This window comes from Podarcis erhardii (assembly GCF_964252035.2).
Source record: "Podarcis erhardii genome assembly, chromosome: 15".
Lineage (NCBI taxonomy): Eukaryota > Metazoa > Chordata > Lepidosauria > Squamata > Lacertidae > Podarcis > Podarcis erhardii.
The window spans coordinates 16389433-16401008 of NC_138505.1; the positions used below are offsets into that span (position 1 = coordinate 16389433).

Genomic DNA, 11576 nt, shown 5'->3' on the forward strand with positions numbered 1-11576 from the left:
GACCACTCAGTGAGCTCCATGGCCGAGTGGGAATCTGAACCCAGGTCATAGTTCCAACACCCTCTAACCATCTCACCGCCCATGGATAGCAAAAGGAAGTGGAGGAACCATTCAAGAGTTGTGGAATGGGACCATAGGTGCAAAGGCAGTTTGATGTGCATCATTCCCTTTGCTCTCCCTTAGGCCGCAGAGGAAGCTCGCCGGAACAGGCTCATGAGAGACATGGCTCAGCTTCGGCTGCAGGTATGATGATGGACTGTGCATGGATGGGGGAGGCAAGCGCAAGTCAGTGGAGGCCTTCAAATACCTGGGGTGGGGGGGTGGGGAGGCTGTATCGCTTGTGCTTGCACCTGACATAGCTTGCAATTAAAGCACTTGACTGAATGAGGACAATGCCAGCAGGTAAGGTTCCCATCCTGCGCTGTAAACTGCTCAGGCCTGTCAGCTCTGTTGGTCAGAACCTGGGGTACCAATAACAGCGAGTCTTCATCATTGGTGGAACTGGTTCATAATACCCATTCCCCGTTTGTAAGAACTCATTGTTGCAGTGTGGCCTCACCCACACTTGGGAACTCCCTGCCTATTGACGGCAGGCAAGCTCTTTTCACTGTACTCTTTTTTGCGCCGGCTAAAAACCAAGTCTACCAAGTGGTTTAAAAAGATGATGTGAGTTTTAATCTGCTTTTAGTCTGTTTTAACTTTTCAAAAGTATTTAAACTATTGTTAATTTTTCCTATTGATAATTTTTAGTAAACTGCTCTGAAGGGTATTTTTTTATTAAAAATATATCAAACAGTGGATAAATTTTATGAAATAACTAAAAAATACAGTGACCTACACAACCATGCAGGGAGAGGAAAGGCCAGAGCCATGTGCTTTATACGCATCGTTCAGTCCCTGATTTATTCTGTTAAAAAATGATCTTGAGCAGTTCGTGTTGAGAAAGATTTCCTGCCTGAGACTCTGGATTCTTGCTGAAGCCAGTTCTGTGAAATCTTGCCACGAACTGAGTCAAACCATACAAATCCCAGTATAGTCTTGTCCTTTTCAGAGTCTCTAGCAGAGAAGAGTCTTTTTCCCAGCTTCACTACCTGGAGTTGTGTGGGGTTGAACCTGCACCCTGCTACATAAAACTTCTTGTACTCTGCTGGACGGACTGGTCATCTGACAACACAGGGTGGGCCACTGAGAACACTCCTTAACGGATTTGGTGCTCTTGCTGAGAGCTTCTTCCCTTAAGGCTCCTGCTTCCTTCTCTCTTTCCCCAGCTGGAGGTGTCGCAGCTGGAAGGGAGCCTCCAGCAGCCCAAAGCACAGTGTGTGATGTCCCCCTACCTGGTCCCCGACACCCAGGCTCTCTGCCAGCACCTCTGCACCATCAGGCAGCTGGCTGCCAGTGGAAGGTTTATTGTGATCATCCCACGGACAGGTAAGTGGCCCCTCCCACCACAGGGCTGGTATCCTGAGCAGGACAATTGCTGTTGCCAGGTAGTGAAAGGGTTGATTGCCCTGGGGGGGTGAGCGAGCTGTGGGATTACCTGGGGGGGGGTGTGCTAAGAGGCAGGTGGGCAGCTGTATTACCAGTAAAGGTTCGTCTACTTTGTTGACAATTAAACTAACCAGTTTTAATTGGAGCTTTAATAAGTGTGTGGTCGTAAACTATTTCCTGTGTGTTTCTTAGCAGATTGTGCAAACCGCTGTTCTGAACAATGCTTTTTATAGGATAGCGGGCACTGGGGATGAGCTTGTGGAACCAAGGGGGCAGTGACCAGAAAAAGTTGGGAACCGCTGCCTTAAGGGAAGCAGAAGATGTAACCACCTTGTTTTTCTTTGATCCTTAGTAATTGATGGCCTAGACTTCCTGAAGAAAGAGAATGCGGGAGCTCGTGACAGCATCCGATATCTAGAGGCAGAATTTAAAAAGGGAAACAGGTAGGTTGAGTCCCCTGGTCGACAATATTCATTTTCATTGTACATTGGAACAGGTAATAAAGAACCGTGTTTAAGAAGCAGCCACTCTTGGGATGTCTCATTAGGTTGTATTTCACACATACACCTTGATCAGGCTGCAGTTCTCATATGTAAAACAGCTGTTTGGGTGCTGCCCTCGAATGTGAATACCTGTTTGCAATAAAAATTTAAACATTGCATCTCCATCCCTTTCCCAGTATAGGTGTGCAGGCATTTGAACTTTGTTTTTGATAATAATAAATATTTACAGTGGTACCTTGGTTTGCAAACAGTCTGGTTTGCATACGTTTTGGATTACAAACATGTCAAACCCAGAAGTGCGTGTCCTGGTTTGCAAACTTTTTTTGGATTACAACCCAATTTTTTTGGATTACGAACAATTTTTTTTGGGAGGCCCCATTGGCGAAAGCGTGCTTTGGGTTACAACCTGTTTTGGTTTACAAACGGACCTCCGGAACGGATTGTGGTTGTAAACCAAGGTACCACTGTATTTTGTTTCTTTTGATTTCTGCTCCACCTTTTAGGTCAAGTCTTTATAAGTCAGCTTACCATAAAACTTAAATGCAGTACAACAGTGGAATAAACACCATGCAGTAAAAAACAGCTGATAAAATTGCAGTAGAGGGACCTGCAGGAGAACCAGTACAGTATATTGTAGGGTCTCAAGCAAGGAGTTTGAGCAGAGTTCTCCAAGGAGGGTTCCCACAACTGTAGGGCCACCACTGCCAGGTGGAGACTTTTAACTTTGATGAAGCTTTTGGGAAGAGCTGGGTTCAGATTCTCTCTCAGCTTTATCTTGGTCATTGAGCAAATCTTCCTTTAACAACTGGCTTCTCTCACCTGGAAAACACGGACACTGCTTAGCAGGGTTATTGGGATAAATATGCATAAATGTACTGCAAATAACTTTGCAATTTCAGCTGTGCTGAACACATGCACACATCCACCCAATGTGTGATCTTCTGTCTCTAGGTACATCCGCTGCCAGAAAGAAGTTGGGAAAAGCTTTGAGAGGCATAAACTGAAGAGGCAAGATCTAGATGCTTGGTAAGCATTTGCTTCAACCTGCATCAAATTTTAAGCAAAGCTGCATTCACAAGCAGAGAGCTGTTTTTACTAAGCCAAATGGTGGCACTGTTTTCTCTCTTTTGCCTCAATACTAATATAACAGGAACCTCTATAAGATACTGGATAGCTGCAAACAGCTGACAACCTCTCAAGGGGGCAGCGAAGATGACTCCAGTGGGATGGTGACCATCCTCACAGGCTTCCAGCTGGATGACCCAAGCAAGCTTTCTGCACCCATGAAGGTGAGTGTGGTCTGAAACCAAACTGTTCTGGCTTCGTGATGATATTTTGACTTGGGGTATGGAATACTTTTTTAAAAAGCAGTGTTTGTTGAAAAAGAGAGAGAGTACCACTCACGAAAACAAAATTTATATCTGCAGAACTCGTTGCCACATGATGAGTGCAAAGTAGTGGTTGAAAGTAACTGGGGACGTGGTGGGATAGGCTTTCAGTTGGTTAATCTGCCAGGAGGCAAGATTCCATTTTTACTATTTAATTGTTGCTGGCAGCAAGTGAGCAATTTCACCACCATGCTCTGCCTGTGATTTCCCCAGGATTCAGCTGCCCAGATACTGTTGGAAGACAGAACTCAGGGCTAGAAAGGCCTGAGATTCAGGGTGGTGAGGATGGTTACATCCATGGGTTACTGGGCAAGATGCAAAGAACAGGACCTTCCCTCCAGGGCCTTACTGCATTTGGATGCCAACTCCCTTGTTCTTTCCCCAGTCTGCGATCCAGGCAGCAGCCAACGCCAGCGTCGAGATAAAGAACGTTCTGGAATTCTACAAGCAGTGGAAGGAAATGGGTTGAGGGGAGAGAAGCCGCTGGGTTGGTTGAAGCTCTGTCTCCCCGTCTTTGGACGCGCAGCGTTGGAACGAAAGAAGTCAAAACCACAGGCGATATTTGGACACGAAGCAGCTGCCGCGGCGGCAATCCATGAAAAACAAGCAGCTGGGCGTGTGCACGATACACCCCCCCACACATCTACACCCCCGCCATCCCCTCCCCATCTCACCAAACGGGCGGTGTCTGTGGCAGACCACACAGCCGCTTGGGGAAGAGAGACAGATCTCGGCCGGACAGAGGAGAGGTGGTCTCCTTTTCTCCCAGCTGATGGGGACGGGTGTGAGCGGTGGGAGGGAGGGCCTCCATTCATCTCCAAAAAGCTTGCTTGGTTTCTCGTCTCCAGGATCCTGCAGGCAGCTTGCCGCCTACGCTTGAAACAAAAACACGACATTTGTGACTTTTTGCCACCGGATCCACACTGCGAAAGAGCCGGTGATCCTGAGAGAGGGGATCAGGATTTGCGGGAGGCTCTTTCAGAATCTGGTGATGGGGAGGAGGACGTTTTCTCTCCCATTTTTATTTCATTTCCGCCCCTTCCCCTTATTGTGTTTTTCTTTTTTTTATGCTTAGTGAACACCCCTCTTGTTTTTTCTTTCTTTCCCCTCCCTTGTCTCCCCCTTCCCCCCAAAACCGGGGAGGGTTCTTCACCTTTGAGTGTTTGAAAGATGTCAAGGTGGCAGGGGAACAGTGATCCTGTCTCAGCAAAGCAAAACAGCTCTCTATAAGAAGCTTCCAAATGAAAACATTATTTATTTCCTTGTGGGTGGGGGTGGGATGAGTTAGCTGTGAAAAGGAAACAGTGGGCCTCATTCCCCTCCCTTCCTGCACCCTCCACTCTGCCTGTCCAAAAACTGCACCATCTTCCCACGCCTTGCTTTTCTCATAAAGTGTTGCGTTTTGTGAGTGGTGTCATAGACCATCTTGGGCTGCTTGAGCCAGGGAGGAAACAAACCCCACATTACAGCTCTCCTTTTATTCCCTGGGGTTAAACGTCCATCTGCATGGTGCTGTTCCATCCGCCTCCCCTTTCTATTCCCCTGTTTACCAGACAACAGGTAACTAGAAAATGGTGGCCCTTCTACTGGGCTTGCTTTGGGTTTCTTGGTTTGCCCTGAAAAACAAACAAACCCTATTTTCTGTGGCTCCTTGTGGCTTTTGTAGGAGGGATGAAGGCCTAGCTCTTGTGCGGAGCTTTTGGAGAGGAGCGAAGGGGGGCTCTGTAGGCTAAGCAGGAGGAGGAGGAAACCTGACGGTATCCCTTTGCCACAGAGAAAGCCATGGAACCTTCCTTCCCCCAGTTTTCTCTGCCTCCTCTGAAATACCATAAACCAGGAATGCTTAACTAAGGTCTGAGTGTTGAGGTTCCTGAATGGGTTCTCTACGCCTGACTCCCTTCCACATTTGCCAGTGTTTTATGTTGAGCCTGCCAAAGGGTCACTGTTGGAAAGATGCAGGTTAGTGGCAAACCATTTCTTCTTGAAGCTAGCTTTTTCGTATGGGGGCCGGGGGAAGCCACCTCAGGGCCTAATAAACTTTTGTCCTATACACCTCCCAAGTCTTCCTCCCCCCCCCCCTCGGCCTGGTTTTGACACCCTCTGGGAAGGGAAGATACTGGAAGGGTTTGGAAGCAGTTTCCTGCAAGGACTTCCTTCTACATTCCACTTCCCTTCCGCCAGGCAAATAGGAAATGGGTGAGTTGCCAGCCAGGCCTCCCCCTTTCCCCACTCTTGTTTTCTCGGAGAGCCAGGTGTGGTTTCCTCCGAGGCAGCAATGCCTCTGGTGGCTTTGTGGGCCATCCAGTGCCGCCATCTTTGATGGTTTTCTGCGGGTTCTGTATTTGGCCCTCGCCGCCTGCTCCTCTCGATCTCTTCTTAATCAGGTTGTGTTTCTTAAGCTTTTGAGTTTTCCATTAAGGTTGGGGTTTGGCCCCAGGCATCCTTCTCCCCACCCCTAACAAGGCACCCAGGATGAAATTCTTCGCTGCTTCCATTATGCCCCTACCTTTGGCAGGAAGGTGACAGCACAGCCACCACCCTTTGGGAACCATAGATTAGATTTCTCTGGCTTGGCACGTGCTTGATTATTTTTTAAGCCATCCTAGCGCTCTCAGAATAGCAACCGAACACGAGTCCCATCATCTGCCTCCAAGAGGATACACTGAAAGCAAAGGTTTTTGTTTTGTTGCTCACCTGCTCATTCCTGGTTTTGCTTTGGGGTTTTGTTTTTTTAAAGGGATTCTGGGCTGTTCCGCTCGAAATGGTAAAGCAGAGGGCAGGGGAAGAGAGAGAAAACCCACTTGGTTTTCTGTTTGAGCTTCCATGATGCAAACTGGGCCAAGGAGAGGAGAGGAAGGTACACAAGAGCATGTGCAGAGTTCAGAAATGCCAGCAAACTAGACCACTTTGTAGTTGTGAGGGGCAAGTTTTAGCCTTGGTGGAAGAGGCAGTGGAATCAAGAAATTGAGTTGTTATCTGAGTGATATGTTTTAAAACCAGGGGCAGGGCAAAATGACTTGACATAAAATGGGCATTTTTAAAAAGAAGGGTGTATGTAGTTCTGCAGGCTGAGTGCAGCCCACCAGCTGTGTAAGGTACTTTTGCAGCACTGAAGTCCTCTTTGTACTTTGAGAAACAAGTAACCAAGGATTCTCCAAGGGTTTGGCTGTGGGAAGAATCCTGCCCTTCTGAAGTACAGGCAGTTGAATGCTCCTATCCTGCAGGGTAAAGTTTGGCAGAACCTCTCTTCCCTCCCTTGCTCCTCCTGCAACTGGGGAAGGTGCAGGTGGACCCTTTGTGAATTGAACAGGGTTTTTACAGAAATGGTGAGCTGGACTGCCAGAGCAAATAGATATTGGAGGATTTGAAGGAGTATCAAAAGAGGTCTAAGTGGCCCACTAGAACTCTCGAAAGAGCTTCCAACAAAAAAGTACTTCTGTACATTTTCTGCATTGCGTATGTGTGTGTGTGTGTGTGTGTGTGTATGTGCTGTTTGTTGCGCCACTGTTTTGGAGAAGTTAAAATTAGATTACAAATTATAAATGAACCCCCCAAAAACCACTTGGGGGAAAAAATAATTGGCTCAAGCTGATTGGATGTTTTAAATGTAAATTCTGACATTTCTGCCTCCATTTGGAGATTACTTCACCCAAAAGTAAACTCTTGCTAAGGAGGTCTAGGCTGATCTAAAGAAAAAGAAAAGGTGAGGCTTTCAAGCCTGGAGCCTTGTTTCTTTTGGAAACAGGGTTTAGTGTGGAAATTTATCATCATCATTATTACTATTGAGGAAACAGATCCTGCCAAATTTGCAACCAGCTCTGTCGGCACCCTACCTGGCTTCCAACAGCAGCCCCTGTGACCTTCAGCTTTGAAATCCAACCTGTTTACCCAGCAAGCATTCAGCAGCAGATGCTGATGGGGGCAGGCCCTTTGTTTTCCTCTAAGTGGATGGAGGAGTAAAGGGATTTTGAAACATCTTGTTTGGGCTACACCGTCAGTATCGCACCCGCCTTTAGACCATCTCTGCAGTGTAGCCTAACTCCTAGTAAGCAGTAAAACATTCTGGTTGGATTTTCTCTCTTTTTAAAAAATTTCCCTCTTTCCGTCCTCACTTGTTGGGAGTCTGTGACTGGCTTGTCAGAAGGAAAAAGGGATGGTAAATGTGCAAGGTCTCCTTTGTATGAGCTGCTTCTACCTAATGCTTAGCACATGGCAAAGGTCAAAGACACAGCGGGCATATTTGAGTCTACTGGTTTTTTTTGGGGGGGGGGAGTTCCTCTTCCTAACCCAATGATGTACAACCAAGCTCTGGCCCTGGTGATAATGACTCTCGAGAGCCCCAACAACTCTGGCTAAGCAGGAAGTGAGAAACCATGTGGGAAATCCATCTTAATATTTTAGGTTCCCAGAAATTGGGGTTTCTGCTGCTCATCCACCCAAGTAAACCTGATCTTTTGGACTGTCATCAGAAGCCTGTGTGTGTGTGTGTGTGTGTGTGTGTGTGTGTGTGTGTGTGTGTGTTTCACATGGGACATTAGCTGTGGGTGGAAACATGGGTTTGAATTCTATAGATACCCTTGTAGGCTGTGCCAAATAGCCCTCCAGTTCTTTTCTTCCTGCTTCCATCGCTTAACTCTGTTCCTTCAATGTTGTGTGCGTGTTCTCTGCATCTAGAAAGGGAGAAAAAATCCAGCCAAGATTCTCTGGCTGGGAAAACTGGTGGCAGGAGAGAAATTGGGGGGGGGGGGCTGCCGCTGATGCCAGTTTGCGCACCAGAGCTGGCTGCTTCCAAAGACTTGGACTACAGCAGAAACGGTGTTGGGGTATGGCCCAAACTGCAGCTTCTCTGAAAAGCGTGGGGAGTTCAAAAGTCGGTGGGAAGGGGGGCGTGTTACGAGATCTGAAGTCCTAAAGGTGGCCAGGAGCCATATCTGAGCATCCATATAAAGCTCTTCTCAGTATGAGTTGGGCAGGAGGAGGAAGAGATGTGAACTGGCCCCTGACTTACCGGTATACGGCCCTCCACTATGTAAGATTGGAACACATTGACTGGCTTAATAAAAATGCAAGATGTTTGTAAATCTTTATCTGTGGTCACTTGTATTTTATTGGAGAGGAGGGATTGGTCTATACTTCTTTTCCTGCGATGGTGTGTTCCATTGAGGTGGGGAAGGCCACCAGCAGTCCACACAACCTGCTCCCTAACGTGGGTCAACTGAGCAAAGATGCCAAGCCAGGGGCCTTGGATGTTGAACTATGGAACTCCCTCCCACAGGGGGCGGAGATGGCCACCAACTTGCATGGCTTTAAAAGAGGATTGAACTTCATGGAGGAAAGGGCTATTGATGGCTACCAGCCATAATGGTTATGCTGTGCCTCCACAGAGGAAGCAGTGCTTCTGAATACCAGTTGCTAGAAGCCTGAGGAAGGGCGATGGCTCTTGTGCTTGGGTCCTGCTTGGGGGTTTCCCTTTGGGGTATCTGCTTGGCCCCTTGAGAGGAGGGTGCTAGACTAGGTGGGACATTGGCCTGACCCAGCAGGTTCTTATGTTCTTATGGCTTCCAACTCTTCCCTGTATTCTGGTTTGCTGGTCTCTCTCTTGAGCAGGCATCCCCAACCTTCGGTCCTCCAGATGTTTTGGACTACAATTCCCATCATCCCTGACCACTGGTTCTGTTAGCTAGGGATCATGGGAGTTGTAGGCGAAAACATCTGGAGGGCCGCAGGTTGGGGGTGCCTGCTCTTGAGCCTTCATGTGGTCTGAATTGTGGGGGATGAGATGGGGGCAAAGGTGGGTGGGGGAACCCCTTGATTTCCTCCCATCTCTCCCTCTACAAAGAGAGTTGTTCTTTTTCCAGTTGATTCTGAAACGAGCAGGGTGTACCCAAGAGAGTTTTCCCATGCCCAACTTTAAAAAAGAGGTTCTCGTGAGTCCAAATCGCCCTGTGGCATCTGCCCGATTCTCTGATCTGGACTGGCCTCCTTGCCATCTGGGATTGGATCCTGCCCCAACCCTGTAGTATAGGTTATAGTATAGTGAGGTTACAGGGAACCATGCAGAGGGCCTTCTCGGTAGTGGTCCCTGCCCTTTGGAACGCCCTCCAAGCAGATGTCAAGGCAATAAACAACTATTTTACTTTTAAAAGACACCCTGTTTAGGGAAGCTTTTAATGTCTGATGCTGTATTGTTTTTAATATTTGGTTGGAAGCCACCCAGAGTGGCTGGGGAAACCCAGCCAGATGGGTGGGGTATAAATAATAAATTATTATATTGTTGTTGTTGCAGGGGTGGACAGGACTTTAAATCACTGAAAATGTGGATGTGCAACATAATTAAGTTTCCACCAAAGTGGAACTCCCATGGGGCTTAAAAACAAACCACTACTCTAAGGCATGCTGTGTCCCTTTGCAAGATGCAACATCCTCTTTAAGGCATGGGGGTGTGCCAAGTTTCTGTGGCGTCCAGATGGCCTTCTGCACTCTTGAGCATGTGCAGCCTGGGTTGCTTTTGAGGGGCAGATCATCCTTACTCGAAACATGTTTGAGTGTAATTGAAATGGACCTGCAACTTTAATTTGGGAAGTTTTAGCAGAGATTTGGGAAACTTCTCTAGCACTTAGGTTTGCTGAGCTCAACCAAGACCAGGTCTGGAGCCTGGTGGTGCTTCCAAGTTAGGCATGACTTGAACACTATTTCAGTGGGACTTGGCCCTAGCTAACACCTGCTAGAACATAGGTTTTTTTTTGTGCCGTTGTGCTAATTCTTGCTGTGTACGTTACTCTGGCTTTGCAACCTCTTCAGTTGGCCCAACCTTGGCCAGCTTAATTCCCGCCAGATGTTTTGGGCTACAACTCACATCAGTCTCAGCCAGCACTATGCCTGTCACTTGGAAGAAGAGGAATATGTCGGGTGGCTTCTCTCCCATAAGCTCTGCTGGTTGCACTTCAAGAACATGGGAGGAGCCTGGCTGCTGGGTCAACCCAATGGGATCTCATCTAGTCCAGGATCCTGTTCTCACAGTGGCCAACCAGGTGCCCCTTCTGGGAACCCCACAAGCAGGACCAGAGCCCTCCCTCCCTCATGTATTCAGAAGCATTTCCTGCCTTCAGCTGTGGAGGCGGAACAGAGCCGCCACTAGTAGCCATCCTTAGCCTTCTCCCTGAACTTGCCTGATCCTCATTTAAAGCCTTCTAGGTTGCTGACCATTACTGTGGCAGAGAGTTCCACAGGTTATGTGCTGTGTGAAGAATTCCTTTTATCCATCCTTAATTTTCCAACATTCTTCTTCACTGGATGCCCACCTTCTCCATGACATCCATTATTTTATAAACTTCTATCATGTTGCCTCTTCTTTGCCTTTTCTCTAAATTTAAAAGTCCCAACACTTGGGTCGCTTTTTCCCTCTTGCAAGATTTTGCTCCGAAGCTGGTCTGAAGCCTGCCTTTTTACAATGAGCTCTCTCAGCGCTGAGCTCCACATCTTGCTGCGATGCCCTTAAATCACTTACTTAGCCTCTGTGCCCACTGCAGAACGCCACAGCCGTCTCCCCAGTCAACTGACCCAGATCGCACAACAATAGCAGAAAGAGGCTTTTGTGTTACCTTTTTTGTCAAAAACATCTTCCAACCTCCTTCGAAGGGAGCTGGTTGTGAATTCTGGGTCAGGGCTACGTTCCACAGACATTTTGTTCAGTGCACAGTTTTTTTAAAAGGGAATTCTTCTCCCGCCCCTTTAAAAATCCTTAATTGCCCCTACGGCAGAAATGTGAAGCCAGTCTCACCCTTCACCCTAAGTCCCTGAGATGGGTTGCAATATTAGAACATACATTAAAAACAGTTCAAAACAAAAACAACTTGTTGGCATCCATGTGCCTCGATAGACAGTGGAGTGCACCTCCAGGGGTGAAGTCAAACCTCTCCATTAGCAGCACCTGGGCAATGTGCGTGGTGGTCCAGGACTGCCTAGATGACAGACCCCCCCCCAGCCTTGCCTATGTGGTCCAAAGGAAAGCAGAGCAGTACTCCCAGGTACCCCCACTGCACTGGCTAGGAGTAGTAATAATAATAGCTGCTATTTTTAATTACAATTTCACTTATTTAATATGAGACATTTTGGATTGGAGAGTTCCAGTCCTCAGTTAACGCCCGCCTTATTTCACTGGAAATTGTCTCTCAAAATTCAAAAATCTGAAATTTTG

General features: G+C 47.5%; 1 protein-coding gene across 1 annotated transcript in view; it reads left to right on the plus strand.

Moving 5' to 3' along the window:
* The window catches only part of SMG5 (SMG5 nonsense mediated mRNA decay factor), a 33387-nt gene extending 24921 nt beyond the window's left edge, over window positions 1-8466 (plus strand). The window contains exons 17-22 of the mRNA XM_081842897.1: window positions 184-243; window positions 1269-1428; window positions 1841-1931; window positions 2943-3017; window positions 3142-3280; window positions 3765-8466. Of these exons, the coding sequence (XP_081699023.1) occupies window positions 184-243; window positions 1269-1428; window positions 1841-1931; window positions 2943-3017; window positions 3142-3280; window positions 3765-3848 (609 nt within the window). The 3' untranslated portion in view covers window positions 3849-8466. The remainder of the gene's footprint in view (window positions 1-183; window positions 244-1268; window positions 1429-1840; window positions 1932-2942; window positions 3018-3141; window positions 3281-3764) is intronic.
* Window positions 8467-11576: the final 3110 nt, after the last annotated feature.